Here is a 19,998-nt window from a genome sequence, read left to right as displayed (position 1 = left end):
TCGATGCTGAAGACTGGTAACTAATTTCCAGGTGGAAAAATATTTCGCCATATTTTTCAACTCTAATATGTGAGCATTTTAAGGTGTTCACCTCATTTTATTCTCATCTTTATCGTTTTAATTCCCCATGGATTCAGGAGACCCAGCTTTCCTCTCTTTGCTGCTCTCGATTGGCCGGGATCTAACAGACGAAGACTTCGAGAACTTGAAGTTTTTATGCGAGGGGACGGTTCCAGCCAGTCATCTAGAAGACGTCAAAAGACCGCGAGAGCTTTTCCTCGAACTAATTCACTGCTGCGATCTGAGCGATGAGAATAAGGATCCACTGTCTTCTTTACTGTTTCACATTGGGCGACACGATCTCAAAAATCGCCTTCTTGGAGTAGAAGGTAAGGTACCCCAGAAGCACCTTGTAAATATTACGAAACTGATCGATGCGATGAATTCGAATGCTGCTCGCTCAAAATATTTTGATTTTGACAAACAATCAGCGGATATTTTTATCGATCACTACCCCCGCCTGGGAAATTAATTGCACCATCATTTGCAATAGTAATCTTTACTTATAGTTTCGATAATTTTAGTATTGTTTAAGGTGTTCAGGCTGTACAACCTTGCATAGGGGTGGAGACGAATTGTGCAAGAGAAAACATTTTTTGTTTTTCTTTTCTTTTCGATTCCTGTACTAGCTCTGTAAAAAGGTTTCTGGTGCGCTGGACCTGAGATGTTTATCCTCGTGATCAGTGACCTTTTCTGTAAAACGTTTTCAAATTAATGTGAGTCTTTGCTAATGAACTCTTCAATGACCTGATCTACCGTTATAATCTGCTCATGCATGATACCGATGTTATCTCATGCGATATACATGTACATTGTATGTGCGGTCGATTAAACCCTACTAAAGACCGTCCTGTACAAACTTGATATTTCAATAAACTGAGATCTCAATTAAAACATTAAACAACAAAAATTAATGTCCTAAGAATACCAGGGAGTTGGTTGGTGGGGAAGCCTACGTGTAGCTGTACCCACCCCGGCCTGAGGAAAAATGATTTTCCTTGGTGGGGGTGGGTATGGCTACACGTAGGTTAGTTGGGGGGCGGGGGAGTGGGGGTTTAGCTGTACTGGAAATTTCCTGGAATCTTTTTATGATTGTTGTCCTTTTCTAAAACATGCATTAAAGTAAAAGACAAAGTGGCTTCTGTGAAGGATAGTGATTTATACTACATGTAGTGAGATTGAAGTGAAAACTGTGAGACTCACGGCAAAATTATGAGACTTGACAGGTCTGTTAACATTCATGTAAGTTTCACTTTCTTTAAATTCAGCAAAGTGACAGCAATTAAGTATGAGATGCTTGCTGTTAAGGTACATGTATTGATTGCTGTGAGCAAAGAAAATTTTTATTTTGATAATCACAATAAACGAGTGCCTTTTTGTTCTACTTCCTGCAGTATTTTCTAAATGGAATATAAAACATGTTCTCAACTGTGTTTTAGTGAAAATTGGTTCTCCCATTTTTTTTTTTTTACTTTCTAATAAAACGCAATCACATATATGCATTGCTCTTAGAGAAATGTAAATTATTCTTGATTTTTGGTATGCAAAATAAGTAGGTTTGGACTGCAATCCAATGCTAAAACAATTAGACCACTCACACAAATTTTCTGAGTGATTGACAACTCTGCTGAACCTTTTTGGCCTTTTTCTCAAGGAAAACTCAGCTAGAAAACTCAGCTAGAACCAACCTGATTTTCCGAATCAATTTTTGTTCCCTTAGAGATTTCGAAATCAGATTCCACTGTAGTACATGTATATACATTGTATATTTTTATAATTACATTTTTGAGTTCCCCTAAACTTCACATACACCTGGTAAGTGTTTTCTATTATTTATTATTTTTTGGTTCAAACGCTTGCCTATGGTTCATGTTCTCACGACACTTCTCATTCTCCCAAACATCCAAATTTTTATAACTTGATATATTATAAAATAAATAATACAGGTTTTTTTTTTCTATTTGTCAAATAAAGTTATAATAACACATGTATCAAACTTTCACTGACTGAGGTGGCCGATTGGTGTGTTAATCTGTGTGGGTGTGGACAGGGGGGTCTGAACCTCCCACCTCCCGTACCTTTTTCTCCCACTTTCCATACCTTTTACTCTCATTTCCCGCCCCTTTCCCTAGTGGTTCCCTCCTATTTGTTTCATATCTATTTAAAAATATAGCAAAATGTTGCAAAATTTTATTCATTTTCTCCCGGTTTCCGCCACCTAAGGAATCTCGCTTCCCACCTTCCCACCTTCCCTTCTCCCACTTCCCACCACTTTCTTCCAGCCTCTTACCCCCCTTTATCCCTCCACATCTCTTGGTGAACTTTTTGTTTAATGCTATTTTTCTTTTGCCCTGCATTTATTAGGAGGTGCTGTTACAAAAGCTTTTAAGTACTTGGGTGGAATACCATGCAAAGTGCCAAATTTTGTGGGGCGCAAAGGACAATGTGCTACAATAATGGAGAAGCTTGCTGCAAATGATTCCTGTCAGATAGTTTCCATCACTGGTCCTCCAGGTTTTGGCAAATCTGCAGTGGCCATCCAAGTGGGACATGAACTGATAGCACAAGGAAAAACAAATGTTTACTACATCTCACTGAGGAGTTTGACGTCACTGAATGGCATGGTGAACTCCCTCCTTGGCGCTCTTCAAATTGTCGCTGGCAGAGAGCCCATACAGCAGGCCAAGCACTGTCTGCGCACATTAACAAAACATTCTGTCATTATTCTAGACAATGCAGAAGACATGTTACTTCCCCAAGTAAAAGATGAATTTTGCCATTTCATTGAAGCTGTCGCAGAAACTGCTCTTCGTGTGAAAATCCTGATCACATCACGTCAATCCATCACATTTTTTTCTGTGGAAATGTTTGAGCTTCGGCTGGATTCTCTCTGTCCTGATCATGCGAAGGAGTTGCTTCTGACACTGGAATCTAGAGTGTCTGAGGAAAATGCAGAACAGTTGGCACATCACTGTGGTGGGGTCCCACTGGTTCTTCGCACAACTGCAGCTCTCCTGGCAAAGGGAGTTGACGCTGGTGCTCTGATAAATGAGTTTCAGAATAGCCCCGTTTCAACCCTTAAGTCATTCAGTCTTAATTCACTGTCCCACAACCATCAGCTCTTCAACTGTCTTGGAATCTGTTTCAGCCGCCTTGAACCAGACCAGCAAGTTGCGCTTATATCCTTAGCGGTGTTCCCTATGTCTTTTACTGTTGCCGACGCCCAGTTTTTACTTAAAGACCTGTCTGAATATAAACTGGGAATGTTGCTTCAAAACCTGGTGGATAACTCCATGCTTCAGTTTGATTATTTGTTGAAACAGTATTACGTCCATAATATTATCCAGTCATTTTGCATTGATCAAGCACATCAGGAGTCAGACTTGTACCCAACCTACCAGTCAGCCAAGAAATTGTTCAACATGCACTATTTAGACATGTTAAAAGAACTGTATGCAACCTTCCTGTCCAAAGAATGCTGTGTTGCGACGTCCAAGTTCCTGATCAATAGGCGCAACATAAGGCAGGCCTTGCAAGACTCGTTAAATGACCCCGACTTAGACGAAATGTGCATCGACACGGCAGTTGAGGTTACTCCTTTCTTGGCTAAAGTGTTCAGGAAAGAAAAGTTTCTTTCAGTTTTTGGCGAATTCACAGCTGCCTGCAAAAGAAGTGGGAACAAGAAAAGATACAGCGACTGCTTGACGTCAGAGGCATACTGCATCCTTTCCCACTGTGCATGCCATCTTCCCTGTCCATCTGCCGTCGCCAAGTTCAAAGAGGCGGACATCATACAAAGAGAGCTTGGTGACGACTCATCTCTTGTTCGTGCATTTTGTTTGAGTAAACTTGGCCGTTGCTTTGGACAGTCGAAAGAGTTGGAAAAAGCCATTCCACTTATTGAAAAGGCCATTGACATCAGAAAAAGGATTTACGAGGATAAGATTTTTACTGCAGTTGCTTATAAAGATCTTGGAGGTAAGTCTTTGTCTGTGTTGCCCTGATTTACATGTATGTGTGCGCAGCGGCCTAATGGTTGGTGTGCTGGACTCCAGATCAAGCGGTCCGGGTTCGAGCCGGGGCCAGGGCACTGTGTTGTGTTCTTGGGCAAGATGCTTTACTCTTATACTACCGTATTAGTGCCTCTCTCCACCCAGGTTTATAAATGAGTACAATCGAAAAAAATGCTGTGGGTAACCCTGCAATGGACTAGCATCCCATCCAGGGGGGAGTAGAAATACTTCGAGTCTCTTCATGCCACCATGTGGGCCACTAGGCTTGGACACAGACTTTACATGTGCATGTACCTAAGCATTATCCCTGGGTGCCATAAAACCCATACCCTTCCCCCTCCCCAAATTTACCCTGCTGTCTGGTTTAAAATCTCAAAGATTGGATTCCATGACCATAAAAAAGTACATGTATGTAGAAGTGAAATGTGACCTTCAGAAAGGGCTGTAACATTAATGTACATGTTACTGTAATATTCCGATACCTTACAAACTGCTCTACTGTAAGTGAAACATTTGTGACTGTACAGACTGTATGTCTGAAAGCAGAATTTGGATGGAAATAGTAACTTACTGAAATCCAATACTAAAGTCAAGTCAAACAAAAGATTTGTGAAGTGTACTTACAGCTGTAGTACACTTCACAGTTTGTTAGTACACTGACACGTAACTATAGCTAAGTTGTAAAAATTGTACATGTGATGTTCTTCTCGTACACAGCTGCCTATGCATTCAATGAAGCACACCACGAAGCCAATAGAGTCAGAGAAGAGTGTTCACTTCCAGTGTATCTCGAGTTGCTAGGAGACCATCCTTTTACTGCCACTCTGATGGATGACATGGGAATGTCGTACCAGGCTCTTGGAGACTATAAAAATGCAATTAAGTTTTTACGTGAAGCATTGCGCATGAGAAAACATTCACTGGGTGATCACCAAGAAACAGCACGCTCTTTCCACGGCCTTGGAAAGGTATATGTATGAATTTATTATTTTTTTGGATGACATAAGTCAGGGTTGCCACAGGACACGAAATGGTCAGGAAAAAATAAAATTCTTCAAGGTCGAGGAAAAGTCAAGGAGTTTTATTTTGAGTCAGGAACTTTAGATTGACATTTTGAAGAAAAATCAGGGAAAATTGGGAAATAATGCAACTGATTTCATACAATGGAGGCTGGAAGAAATGTTTCAGGTCAACGTGATCTCAGTGATGTTTCCTTTTTAGTTGGAAGTGGAGGCTGGAGGCTGTTGCTACATCTGACTTTTTATTGGTCAGGGAAATTTTATTTTAATCAGGGAAAAGTCTGGGGAATTTTGAAAACTGATGTCTGTGGCAGCCATGATGAGATTATATGGTGTGGTTCCAGAAAATATCCATACCTACATGTACCCCATGGTAGGTCATTGGAGATTCCAAAGGGTTGGTGGGGGGAGGAGTTCAAGGTACATGTATAGATATTAGTTTTCTGAAACAACATGTGTATTAATTTTTGCCATTAAGATTTTTTTATTTGTCACTTTTTAGTGGACGTGGGAATGAAGTATGAGTGGTGGGGGTTGGACAGTGGGGTCTGAACCTCCCACCACCCGTACCTTTTACTCCGGCCTCCCGCCCCTTTCCGTAGCTGTTCTCTCCTGTTTGTTTCATGTCTATTGCGAAATATAATGAAATGTTATGAAATTTCACTCATTTTCTCCCAGTTGGCCACCTTAAGAATCCCGCTTCCCGCCCTCTCTCCTCCGGCTTCCCGCCCAGGCTTTTCTCCTGGGGTCCCGCCCCCTGTCCCCCTTCACTGAGTGGGGTGGGAGGCGAGTTACTCCAGGTTCCATGATCTTTTATGTGGTCAGTGGAATATTTTTTAAAAAGTATTTTTGCGAAGTTATTCACTGTACCCTTATCATGTGCAAATTGTATTTTTGCTGCGGTGCATTTACATCTAAGCTTTAGTTGCACCTACAGTGAGTACCCCCCTTGAGATTGATTCAAGTTACATGTACATTGCAAAAGATCCCTGCATTTTACATGTACAGTACCCTCAGGCCTCCTTGCAAAGAACTGCTATAACATAAACATTTTCTCTCTCTCCTTTCGACAGGCTTTAGCCATCCAAGGGCAATTGAATGATGCTCTGGACGCCCTGAAGAGTGCGCTTACCATTCAGGACAAGGTTCTAGGAAATCACCAGGAGACTGTTCGTTCCCACCTTGAGATAGTCCATGTCCTTGAAAAGCTTGGACGAGATGATGAAGCAAAGCAAGAGGAACTATTAGCCAATAAAAGGTCCTTATCCATTGATGAGCCACAGCCAGAGAAATAAATAAATCTGTTTGCATTTAACTTAGTCCCAACAAAAGCATGGCTTAGTCTGAGGTGACTTGTAACCTCTCGACTTACAACTATACCTTAGTGTCAAGCTTTTAGACCTTCATGTATAGTGTAGTGTGTTTTTTTTTTGTTTGATTTTAGGCAATTAATAATTATTTTATTACTGGTAAATACTGATAATTATGCTCTACCATGCTACTTATCTTGATCAATGATAATCATGTCGGTAAAAAATTATCCTTAATTTAAATGCAGCATATTTTAATTTAAAAATAATTTATTACAGCGGGGACTGCGGAGGGGGAAGGTCCGGTAGGGCTAAAGCCCTACCACTTTTGGGTTTGGGTTGCTTTTTAGGGCTCCAGAATACATGAGTAATATATGAGTTTTACCTCTTAAAAGGAACAAAACATGTCTAGCCCTAACACATTGAAATGGTCTCCACGGTCCCTGTGCAGACATGATTGTCATTGGTAAAAATATGTTGCATGGTACCCCAGGCTTTGTCATGGCCAGTGTACAAAATACAAATAACTTCCTGAGAAACAAAGTTTCAATTAGCCTAGGATACTAATCCTAGAATATAACAACCTTGAGTACATGTAGTTCTTTTTTATTGTGATAGTCAGGTTCCCCTTCCACCCTGACCCAGCTATAGCAGAGTACCGCTGGACTACAACAAGTCCAATGGTGTATAGAGCTGTAGCCTTCAATCCAGACATTCCATGTGTACGTTGAAATGATATCATAATATAAAGTTAAATAATTACCAATGAAAAAATTTACTTAAATTTTGACATAGATAGAGAAGTTTCTTGGGAGTGTGAAAAGGCAAGAATTTATTTGCTGGTACAAGGCACCAAAAGTCACATGTTTACTAAAACAATTCAATTTAGTAACATATCGTTATGTACATTAATATCATTAGATAGAGCAGTGTTGAAAAATATTTTTTCTGAAACGCAGAATAAAGTAGTTGTCTATGTTAGGTTTTTAACTGGAAACAAAATCATTATGCCCTCATTAGTTATTAACACTCCCAAAATCTTCAGGGCGAAATTGTATTTTGTTAATTCGCAGCTAGCAAAGGAATCCTCTTTAAAAGTATTATAGGTATTTTTAATTTTTCTTTCCATTAATTTATTATTTGTACAAGGTATTTATACTTTTAACATGAATTTAATTTATTATAAGCTGATAGACTCCTTATAGCAATCACATCTTTCTAGTAAAAGAGCGCAGAAAAAGTTTTAAAGTAAACCCTTTTTTGATTGAAAAAAAAAAAACCCTTAAAATTGAAAAACTATATACATATCCAAAGTACCACCTAAAATAATACCCGGATCTTTTAATAACCAAACCATTTAAACTGTAGTTCTAAGAAAAAACAAAACAAAAAAAAAGCCATGGCTTCTTTTTGGAAGTCAATAACCTTTAGCCAATAAACAAGTTATGTTCACTGCACAAAACAGTTTTAAACTGGTCAGTGTAGTTAAAATGTACCACTTAATTATTTTGTTTCTAGGAAAACAATGAAAATAAATAAATTAATAAAAAAAATTGCATGAAATACATCATCCTTGCATACCAGTGGACCTTAAATTTAGTAAGTAGTTTATTCAATCGTGTAACGACAGTGAAGTTTTGTAGTGGATTAAAATAACGTACAATGTAATGGCAGATGCAGATGATTACGTGCTGGGCCAACCAGAATTGCATAACAATAGACCATATTCGTATTCTAGGTATTGGACTGGAACTAGCTTGCAATGGAGGCTCATGCGGGGGAATAGCATTAAAAACAGCTTCATGTCATTTGTATTCGAAAAGATTACCCGCATTAGCCTCCATTGCAACATAGTTCCAGTCCAATACCGAGGATACGAATAAGGCCTATTGTCATGACTGGAAATTAAAGCATTTTGCAAGCGAGCAGAATACATTCACTGTAATTTCGTTTCAGCAATAAAGTTGTCTCGAAACGCTGAGGTGTTAGAATAACCGGTATGCAATGCATACTAAGGCGAGGACGTTCCAGTAAAGCAAGTCAGTATGTTAAAAATTCCATACAAAGAACTGAGAATAGACCTATGGGGCTTTGTTTGTTTGTTTTCCTATTTCAGACTGTGACATCACTCTTGAGAATCACTTCTTTCAAATTCAGAAAAATTCTCTTGGTATTCAGATAGTTAAAAACAAGTTCTCTGGGGAGCATCATGTGATTTTGAAATGGGAAATTTTCACTGACAAAGCCAAAAATGTCAATTGAGTGAAAATGATACCCAAGTAATTGAACACCAAAATTGATATCGTCGATTTCAGTGTAATTTACACCAAGGAGCCCAAATGTGAAACCACTTTTAATTAATTCACATTCTTTCATGCAGTCGTTTTCAAATCAAAAGCTGTGAAAAGTTTCTGATTGGATAAAATCTGCAAAGAAGAATGCAAATACATTTAAAGTGGTAACCCTTTGGGGCTCCTCAATGTAAGTCGAAATTTGAGACACTGAGTCATTTGCTATTCAGGGGAAAAAATGGGTTTGTTAGGTAAATAAAATTCTAAAATACAGTACATGGTTTTCTGGTGGTGTTTTTAGTTGTGGATTTCAAGGTAAGGTTAGTTTCTAACCAATGTTTTTTTAATTAATAAAAGGCAAATTATAAGCTGCTTTGATCACAAAATTGGCAATTTAATTTGTACAATTCTAATAAGATGTCTTTTATCACAACTTTTGACAATGGAATGCAACATTGAACTGCTTTAATCACAAAATTGTACCATGCTAACTAAATGTCTTTTGTTGTCACTTTATAAAGTGGAAAGCAACTTTAAAGCCAGGAAAGCCAGGAAGCTGTTACAAGTTTGGCAGAAAAATACTGTCTTGAAATAATGTATCTTGATTACATGTAACTCTTGTGTAAATGCAGCTGATAGTTGTCTTCACTGACTATACAATCTGTGATGCAGGATAAGACCATTCCCCCAATAAGTCCAAAATATTGTTATTACATTTTAGAGGTAATACCACACTACAAGTGAAGTCCAGCAAGTAAGGTTGATACAGTATCTTGATGTACTCTTGTTTAAATGCGGCTGATACAATGTAGTTGTCTACACTGACTGTACAATCCGTGATGCAAGATATGTCCAATAAGATATGTTATCATTTGGAGGTGATACACACATACAGTACAAGTGGAGTCCAGGAAGTAAAGTTGATACAGTGGTGAGCCAGTGGAGACCTCTGATTGAAGGGTCTTTTCATTGGTGAATCTGGAGATGTTTAACACAGTTTCTTTTCGACTTGAATGTTACTGCTACATGGTTTTTGCTGTGTGTTGTTTGAATATAGCAGTCACTCATAGTGAGGATTGGGCCTTTTTACTATTGTACAGAGACCAATAAGTTCTAGCCAGTTCCAATGCAATGGACACTATCACACATACATAGTGTCTCTTGACAAAATGTAGATTGAAAGTGTTGGACATAACACGGCAGTCAGTGGATTCTCTGAAGACTGTATCTTGTGCACTGTCTTGTTGTTTTACATTTCTGTTCTGTAAACATAAAAAAAGAAAAAAACAATAATTAAAAATATTAATATTTTTTTAACAATAACTAATACACATGCACATGTAAATATTGTGAGGTAACATATTTATAACTTACATATCACGACTACATGTACATGTAGATGCAGGGATGTCGCTAACTGCCAGCTTAGTGTTTTCTTAGCAACATCCCTGTTAGATGTCACATCAATCATTATTAACATACATGTGTAATTACATGGACCAGGACAACAAATAACTACATTGTGTACTGTTCGTATACTTACCTAATATGTACAGTTGCAATATGGTGGGTTTGTGACCCAAAGGGTCACAAGGAGGGGTTTGTGACCCAAATGGTCACAAGGGACTCAAAGAAGCCGTTACACAAATTTGTTTAGAAGCCAAGGCTGATGAACTACAACACTTTAAAATGTAACACAAGTAGATACTAAATTCATTTCAATTTTCTTTCTTTCTGAAACACATACCTTACACGTAATTTATGCTTCCTTAAGATCTTATAGTGATCATTACAAATTTCTCCTCACAATGTCAATACTAAATTAAGAGAAGAGGTTAGGAGAATTACACTGTAATAAAATGGTCACCAAAGGGAAATTGCTTTGAACTTTTAACAAATTCTCCAAACAACGCTATAAGAAAATGTATGGAGATCAGTCAGGAGAATTTGTATGTGGATGATGGGGCATAAAAGGTTAATCATTTACTAGTCATTGTAGCCTACAAAAATGTACATGTTTCTACTCTTTTTTGGTTGCTATCCACACAGCTTTATGGTCACTAAAGTATGTCTCGAGAACACCAGTTTGGACTCTTGATTCATTTAGATTTGTATAAATGTGATCAATTGTAGTTCTGTTATCAGTGGTAAAGCTTGAAATAAGTTGTTTATATCCATATGTTACAATCATTTGATTATGTATACTGCTGTTTTGTACACCATCATTAAAATCAATGTTAAAATCACCAAGTATTATATGAAAACGTTCTGTTGACATAATGGAATGAAGTTCTCTCAATGCTTGAAGCAAATGCCTCATTGACACTTTTGGTGATCTATAAATTCCAGCAATAACAACATCTGGCAGACATTTAACTCTAATAATTGTTATTTCAACTCCATGCATATTTTGACATTGAGGATATTCATCATTACATTGAGCTCTTGTATAAACTGCAGTTCCATAGAATGGTCTTTGTGTATGCAACTGTCTATCAAACCAAGCATCATTTCTAAACAAGGAGAAGTCATTAATTTCAAATTCTTCATTTTGGTCGAACACCCACAATCTAGTTTCAACAAAGATATTTACATCTGCTGCCTTGACATTAAAATCATTTTTCACATCTGAAATATGCTTGTGTAGTGAACGTGCATTGAGAAAGACTATCTTGACAAAATTCTCACCAATGTCTGTGAGGGATATCAAAGATGGCTGAAGATAAGCTACTGTTCGCAATCTCTGCATCTCATGCTTAACTTTGTTACTCACAGTTATCTTTTTTTCATTGAGATTCTTTATATGCAGTCCATCAATTGTAGTGACCCTGCTCAATGCAACATAGTGAATGTGGGGAATAGCTCTTCTTGAATTAAGATCAACTACAACCTCGGTTTCAGTGTCACCCTGAGAACGATGAATAGTTTTTCCTGCAGAGGGCCGTAAAGGAAATTGTTTTCGAACGATCTGAGCAGCTTTACCTCTCCCTACAAAAAATGTTACACAGACAGGTTTTATTGGTGTCCAACTCTGCTGGATATTATCGCTGTAAAGGTTTCTATTTTCATTCCGAGTTTTCTGTCCAACTTTAGCATGATCAAATTCAACCCAAACAATTCCATCAGGACGTTCAGAACTTAGCAGACTAATAAATCTCACTAACCCTGCACTACCATTTGTAAGCCCATCATCTAATCTGATGTTTTGACAGACCTCAATCCTTTCATTTTCTGCAATTGCAAGACAAGCTGCTAATTGCATAGTTTTTCGTGGATCATCTGGAACCTGTTTCAATAGTCGCGCCTTAAATTCCTCAGAGTGAGCACCAATGACGTTATCGACTGCCTTCACGACAAATTTTCTGCCAGTTGCAGAATTATAAATTGCTGTGTTAAACTCATCAACTCTGTCATTTTGAATGAATAGGTGTGGAACATGTCTGGGATAGTTCAGATCACGATCTTCAATGACTCTTGCTCTCAGTATATTTAAGTCATTCTCAGTGTGAATACCCTCACGTAGCCGATTGAGAATTTCTGCAAACTGGCGACTTTCTCTTTGACGCATGATTTCATGCAATTCAAACATTTGAAAATGTTTCTGCCACAGATTAGCTGCTAAAGGAGCATAATCATTATCCAAATCTTCAAAAACATACCCATCAAATACTGGTTGAAGTTGAAACAAATCTCCAATTGCTATAATACTCACTCCTCCAAAATCATGAGTTGTACCTATGATATCTTGGAGTCTTTTATTAATTTGAATATTAAACATGGAATTGTACCAGTTGGAGCAAGAAGAATAGCCTTAGTTTGATGAAAATCATCACCAGCTCTTGTGTTCAAATATTTGTAAACTGCTTGAAATAGTACTTTAGTTAAGTGAGATTTTCCAACTCCAGCACCACCAGAAAGAAACAAATAGAAGGGTTCACAAGTTGTCTTCATAAGGTGTAAAACATGGTAGAAAAAATTTAACTGCTCAACATTTAGAGAACGAACAGCTTCCCTATACTCTTCATCTGGCAATTCATCAAATGAGATATTATGCTCGTAATTACTATTTGTACTGGCAGGGATCCCCAGGTCTTGAGAAAGATCATAGTTGCTCACTCTTTCTGTGTTGCACAAAAGTTCACATTTAGTTTCAGCAAGGTGACTCAGTTCTACATGTTGAGTATTTGGAGCTACACAATCCCACATATCATCACTGCTTTCTATAGTTTGTACATCATCTAATGCTTTGTCTAGTTGTCTACTACACGGTGCATACTGAGCCATTTGGTCATTTATCTGTTCTTTTAATATCTGACACCTCTCCATGTAACTCTCACAGTCTCCAAGCAAATCCGTACTCTCATCTCTCCAAGCAGTAAATAACATTAGCAGCTCTCGATGGTGCTTTTCAGGATGACTTTCTCTATTAAACCAGACACTTCTTATTACCCTAGCCTTTGACCGCTTCTGAATTTCTTTTTTTCTCTCCTTTAAAGTCAGGTCATTGTCACATGTACCAGTAATATCTAAACCAACATCATCTTCATTGTTGTCATCATCAAATATTTCTAATGGCAAACCATCGACATCAGTATTTTTGGATTTTTGTAAATATTTAAGGTTTGATTTCCTATTGTCATACCAAGCGGCCCAATCAGCTAATGTTACGTTCTCTAGACAAGATGGCCTTTTAGTGTACCTTTTTATCAAGCCACCTGATTCAATATCTTCAGACTCATCTTCTAGCTGCTGAATGTCATCAATTGATTTCAGAAGACGAACTCTTTCATCCGGTAAAGCTGTATTAATAAACACCACTTCACGGGAGGAACGTCGCATTGGTAACTGAAGTACAATATATACCGCTTCTTGTGCACTTATTTCGACATTGTTCAAGAACTTGTTACCAATGTCACGCACTTGCTGTTTAATACCCAAATTTCCTTCTCTTGCTTCCTGACATGCTTTTCTCAAAAGTTCACTCATACCTCTCTGTGCCTTTGATATGTAAGAAACAACATATGTTGCACAAGAGTAGATATCTAGGATAAACTGAACATCCATGTTTGCTCTCCATGCAAGCAAGCAGTGCTTGTTATAATTATTTATTCGAAGTTCGTTTGGCTTTCGTTTCAAAAAAATTGTTGCCCTACTTAAGGAAGAGCGAATAGCAAGAACATATTCCTCTTCAGTCACACCAAGCTTATTAAGAAGTTCTTCAAATGAAATGTTCTCTCCTTCCCTCATAGTATTAAGTTTCTCATTGATTTCTTTCCAAGTAGCTTTGTGCTGGTTCAAATGACCAGTTTCCTTAATATCGCTTACATGTAAAGGATACAATATTTGAGTGCTTTTCATTGGTGGCTGAGGGAAATTAAATCTGCACTGTTTTTGAAACTTCTTTTTACAGGTGAATGAATGTTTGTGTTCTTGACGAGAAACTAATTCATATAACTCACAGCCACTAGCAGGTTTTGAACAAGAAATGATTTTATCGACAAAATTACAAACTTTTTCATCAGAGTCTTCACCAAACTTTGGTGCACCTTCAATCCATAACAGCATATGAATATGTGGTGAGCCACGTTGTTGAAATTCAACTCGATAAAACCAATCTTCTATTTTTCCCAGTGGTGCACAATCACTTTGCAAAAATTTTCCAATCAATTGCTGAACTTGGAAATCAAAATGTCTTGCACATGTGACGGGATCACTTTGAATTAACCTTGATTTTTCCTCCCATGACAAGGCATTTAATTCATCATCACTGTATATTTGGTGATCAATTAATTCACCTAACATCCTTAACAGATGATTCCACTTTGTTTCAGCTGCAGAAAAGCTACAAAAAAGGGTCGCAGATCCAAGTTGCCTTATCATGGCGAATAGATCTTTCTTTGACTTCTCAAAGTATGGTGGGGAACCACGAAGAGCTCTTAGAAATCGATACCCTTCATCTAAATGAACTAATTTGTCTAAAGCACCTTCTTTTTTTAACTCGCCTGCTGTTAGTCTCTTTCCGTTTGTTTTATGCTTTTGCAATGCAATCTGGCAGTTGCCCAAGATAATTTTCATTTGCAGCTTTTTCAGTTTAAAAAAGATATTTTCGATACACTGAGCAACTCGACGATCAGAACGCCTTAACTCTGATTTGCAAATGTCACTATAATACACAGGTACATTCCTTTCCTTATTATCTGCGCTTGACCACAGAATATGCCAGGATATGCTAGCTCTTCACAATATTGGTCTTTGAAAATACTAATTGGATGATTGCTTTCACCTGGAGCAAAGTTCAAAACCTTTTCACGTTCACAATCTTCTACAAAGTCTGGAGATGTTAACATTGTGTCCAAAGTACCAGTATATATTTCAGATTCATCAATTTCATTCCAAGGATCTTCTATCTCTCTTTCAGTTGGACAGTAATCCTTTGAAAGATCTCCACTAGAAAAATGCACATCTGTTCCACTAGATGGGCATCTTGATTCATTCAAAGTTACTGGAACACCTACTAATGCTTTAAGAGAAATGGTGTTTGCTAATCCATACCCTTTTGAACACATTTCCACAAGAACAACATTTTCTGGATCAAGAATTTTATATCTGAACAGTCTGACCACAGAAGAAGAACTTACATTACCTGCAACTTCACTAAATTGGGAGGAGTCATCTTCCATTGGTGGTAGATCATGTACAATGGCCATGTGCTCACTAAAAAGTGATTGCTCTTTTTCCCAGGCACTACACTAAGAACAAAAATATACCACTTCATTACTATTACAGTCATTTTGATGAAACATTGGCATGTAATTACTCTCCTCACAACATTCACTATCAGTTTCTACTCCATGATTATACAAAAGATGGTTTTCTAAATTCACCAAGTCTATTAAAACTTGTTCACAACCAAGGCAAACAAAAACTTTTATCAAATTGAAATGAAAACAATCGACCATGTTCTGACAAAGATTGTACCGTAGTATTGAGTGACTTTATTGAAGCTACAGGTGTGTTGATATCTGTAATGTTGCTTGAACTGCTGCAACCACTATCATTAGACTTGTCACTTTCATCAAACCCTGTAAGCAATCCATTCCAATCTGGGTTCAATTTGATGCTCTCTTTTTTGTATAGTGTGCCATTTTCAGTCAGCCACTTCGCTGCTTCAAAAACTTTCAATGGTCTTATGTTTTGTGATAGGACATAGTTTTTGTATTTTAGTTTTCTCTTAAGCTGGACTTTGATGGTGTCTGTTTCAGTCGACAGTCTTGGTAAAAAATTCACGGTATTAATGACATCAGCAGGAACATTCACTATGTTGCCACGAATTTTAAACTGCTTCCCTCTAGCTGCTTCATGTATCTTTTGAAAGATCAATCGTGGTGATACAAGTCTCCATTCTAGCTCTGTTAAGTCTAAATGGTCAGGTTTATGTGGAAAACTCATTTTATTTTGAACTGCACATGGAGGAACTTTATTCTGCTTCAGGTGGTTATAACATGTACGACAAACCCACTGAGCTGTACAACACTGCTCATTTGTTCTTATGCACCTTTGCACAGATTCATTATTTAGTTTATGTACAGTTTCAGTTCTGACAAGACTATGTTTGTACCATAATTGATCACAGCACGCGCAAACAAATGTTGGCCCTGTAGCAACCAGTTCACGAAAACTAACAACCAATTCATCACAAGATGTTTGCTTTAGGTGACCTTCCTGATTCAACTGCTCCTTTTTCTGTTGTTTATTTTTAGTTTCTTTTACTCTTTGCCTCGATTCCCTCTGCTTCTTCAATCTTTCTTCACGTTTCTCTTTGCTTTCAGTTTCCTTGTTTTTCCTGTATCGTTCTCTTCTCTCTTTCAACCTATTTTCTCTCTGCTGTTCAGTTTCAGTTTCTTGTCTCTTTCTCATTAGTTCTCGATACTTCCTTAATCTATTCTCCCTCTGTTCTTTGCTCTCAATTTCTTTATTTATCCTTTGTTCCCTACACTTTCTTATCCTGTTTTCTTTTTTCTGTTCAGTTTCGGTTCCTTGTCTTTTTCTCATTACTTCTCGACGCTTCTTTAATCTATTCTCTCTCTGTTCTTTGCTCTCGATTTTCTTTTTATTTATCCTTTGTTCCCTACACTTCCTTATCCTGGTTTCTCTCTGCTGCTTAGTTTCCTTTTCCTGTCTTTGTTCTCGAGGCTTCTTTAATCTATTCTCTCTCTGTTCTTTGCTCTCAATTTCTTTTTTATTCATCCTTTGTTCCCTACACTTTCTTACCCTGTTTTCTCTCTGCTGATCAGTTTCAGCTTTTCGTCTTTTTCTCATTAGGTCCCGATGCTTCTTTAATCTATTCTCTCTTTGTTCCCTGCTCTCAATTTCCTTTTTTGTAATTTTTTGTTCCTTGCTCTTTTTTAACATATTTTCTTCCTCTGCCTTCGTTTCAATTGCTATTCTTTTTTCATTTTTTTCACAGTGCTTCTGTGACAAACTGACCCTTTCACCTTCTGTTTCAGCTCCTTTTCCTGCAATTTTCTTTTCACTCAATATGAACAAGCTTTTCTTGTGTTCTTTTGATTGGGCTTGTTTTCTTTTCCTGCTGTTGTTAACTACATTTTCCTCTGAGCAATTTTCTATGTCCAATTTTTCTAAGTGACATTGACTTTGACTGCACAACTCCTTGCAACCTACAGTATATCTATTGTCTGCTGTAGTAAATGGCACATGAAGTGTATTAGAACTTGTACACCTTAAATTTTCAACTTTGATACCCAACACTTCAAAAGGGACTACATTCATTTCTCTGTAAAAGTTTTGTAGATACTGAACCATTTCTTCCATACTAGAAAATTCTAAGAGTACTGCTGTTCCATTTGCAGCAACATTACCATGGATATCTCTTGAATGAGAATCAAAAATTCTATAATGACCTTTGTTGTCAATAATAATAGCAACGGTATTGATTTCAACAGTCAACAGAAAGGCATCATAGTCTTTTATTAACATTTGGAGTACACATTGCAATGGTAAATAACAGTCTCTTACACTAGACATGTGCAAGTCACCAGCAAAACTGCCACTAAAATTAATAGAAAAGTTTTCATCATTTATGGACAATGCCGAAGGAATTTCAGATAGCAACAGTCTGTCTTTCCCTACTGACCTACTAATATGAGAATAAAGCACATTGCCTTGAATCAATACTTCATTCAGCTGATCTTTTGACCACGATGCATTACTTTTACAATTGTAAACAACTGCAGTTAGGCACATCGCTACGCATTGGTTTCCTGCATTCTTTCCGAATAGTGCAACATTTCCCTTGATGATAATCAGCCATGACAGTTTTTGACGAATTCAAAATGAAGAAAGGGTCAGGATTCACCTCCACATCATTGGCTAGTCGAATCAACAGGGGAACATAGAAACGATAAAGACACATTTGTGTAAACCAAAGCCTCGCGTAATAAGCCATTTGCCATGAGCGGATTACTCTTTTTAATGTTGGCAGATATATCGCTTCCATGTAAAACATGAATAACAGCATAGACCAGAATTTCCCTCTCATACGATCCCAGTATTCTTTGGCCTTCAAATGAACATTATGTAGCCCGACTGCCGCTCTATATTGCATTAAAGACACCATAATCTACGGTATTCAATGAAGTACAAGCAAATATAAACTTAGATAGCTCACCTTTTAAACTTTTGCAATGTCAGCAGTTCTTCAGTCAAAGCTCAAGTCAAAATGTCTCCAGCAGTTGAGATCACAAATATTTCAATTCTGGTTATGCTTTTGTGGTTTCAATGTTATATTCAGTTATGCTTCAGTTATCCTTCAGTTATCCTTCAGTTATACTCCGGACAGGCAAGGGTCCAGCCGAAAAACAGCACTCACCAACGCGTAAACAACAATTTAGTGTAGACCCTCGACCTATCGTGTTTGCGAGTGTGTCGATTAGGTATGTGTGTACGATGATATCTAAATGTGTTTGTAAGTGAGCGCAAAAATATCCTTTACAAATCTTACTATAAGTCACGGTTTCTGCCTGCGGAAAATCCTCAGATGCACGACCGAACAACCAACAACATCCAAGATGGCGGACGGCGAACAAATCTCAAGTGTCCTTAGTTACCAATCCCCTTCGGTTCGATTCATCACATCGCCCATCGCCCATCGCCCATCGCCCATCGCCCATCGCCCATCGCCCATCGCCCATTGCCCATCGCCCGTTGTAAACCCAACCGATTTATCGCTTCATAACATAAGGCTCGAGACTAACGTCCTCGCCTAAAAAAGTGCTGTTTGTAAACTTTGAGGAAGTAGTATGTTGCACCCCACTCCCCTATCCTCCCCTATCTTCCCTCTATATGATCTGGCCTTGTTCCTGTTTGGAGATAAATGGTCCGATAAAAAACGGTAAACTAATTTATGTCCCAGAGAATTGGGGGAAGGGTGGGGGAGTCAACAAAATGTCATTCGGGTACGATCCGCATCAGGGTCCATAACAACCCTTTTACACCCTCCGCAAGAAAGCCGGGGCAAATGTTAAAACAAGAAAGACGCCAGAAAAATAGACTGTTCACAGCCTCTCAATTTTTCAACGCCTCAAGTTACGTTTAGCGCTGTCGTCCAGTTCTTTCACCGTTCTTTCCCCGCGCTCATCGATCGAAAAATACAAAAAATAGAGGGCTGTGAACAGTCTAGAAAAAAGAAAGATTAAGTTACCCCCTCAAATACCTTCAACTGGTAACGGTACCCCTTCCACATATATAATTTACACTACAATGACATCTATAAAAGTACTTCAATCAACTATTAGGTGCGTCTACTTGAGATATTTAGAATGACAGTTCTCCCAACTCTTTTCTATACTTCAGCTCGATAAACCCCTATCCCTTTTAACACTTCCAACCTGAAAAAGGTACCCGTTTAGGGCGGAGCCTCGGTCGTTTTGAAACTGTAAATACATCTTCGTGACAAAATCTAGCTACGACAAAAGCGGCACCAAAAAACTATTAATACTATTTGCCACAAACCTGTTTAGCTTATATCGGGGAGTACCGTCCCGGTTTGTCCCGGGTCGTACTTACCCCGAGAAAAAACGGAAGTGTTCTCGTGTCCTATTTCTCTTCCGCTCGGGAGGGGATTGGTTTCGGCAACACGCAGGCTTCAGTTTAAGCTGGCCTCTCACGAAAAAAGAGATCTGGAAGCGAGACTATAAGCACTTTGCGTGACTGAATGAAATATGAAATGTTATCAATTGGCACTCCAAAAGAAAACTTGCAATTTAATACGCTGAGGCATAGTGAT

General features: G+C 38.1%; 2 protein-coding genes and 1 long non-coding RNA gene across 3 annotated transcripts; 2 read left to right on the top strand and 1 right to left on the bottom strand.

Annotated features, from left to right (window-relative positions):
• The first annotated feature begins 62 nt into the window (after positions 1 to 62).
• Positions 63 to 8,385, top strand: LOC144656009 (uncharacterized). Its single transcript, XM_078516220.1, has 4 exons — positions 63 to 389; positions 2,425 to 4,038; positions 4,791 to 5,041; positions 6,166 to 8,385. The coding sequence occupies exons 1-4, from the start codon at positions 128 to 130 to the stop codon at positions 6,385 to 6,387; spliced, it is 2,349 nt and encodes a 782-aa protein (XP_078372346.1). The 5' UTR covers positions 63 to 127; the 3' UTR covers positions 6,388 to 8,385.
• Positions 8,386 to 8,397: 12 nt separating this feature from the next.
• LOC144656695 (uncharacterized) lies at positions 8,398 to 8,969 on the top strand. The gene is made up of 2 exons (XR_013571359.1): positions 8,398 to 8,809; positions 8,840 to 8,969. It is a non-coding gene; the product is annotated as an uncharacterized LOC144656695 (long non-coding RNA).
• A 788-nt stretch (positions 8,970 to 9,757) lies between these two features.
• On the bottom strand, positions 9,758 to 17,666 carry LOC144636491 (uncharacterized). The gene is given in 5 exon segments (XM_078495714.1): positions 9,758 to 9,955; positions 11,020 to 12,362; positions 12,482 to 14,896; positions 14,899 to 15,100; positions 15,702 to 17,666. Coding segments are annotated over 5 exon segments (5,982 nt in total). The 5' UTR covers positions 17,526 to 17,666.
• Between the last annotated feature and the right edge of the window lie 2,332 nt (positions 17,667 to 19,998).

The sequence above is a fragment of the Oculina patagonica genome, chromosome 1, assembly GCF_052425735.1.
Source record: "Oculina patagonica isolate OP01 chromosome 1, crgOcupat, whole genome shotgun sequence".
Classification (NCBI taxonomy): domain Eukaryota; kingdom Metazoa; phylum Cnidaria; class Anthozoa; order Scleractinia; family Oculinidae; genus Oculina; species Oculina patagonica.
Note: the sequence above shows the minus strand (reverse complement) of the source record. Positions and strands in the feature narration are given on the sequence as shown.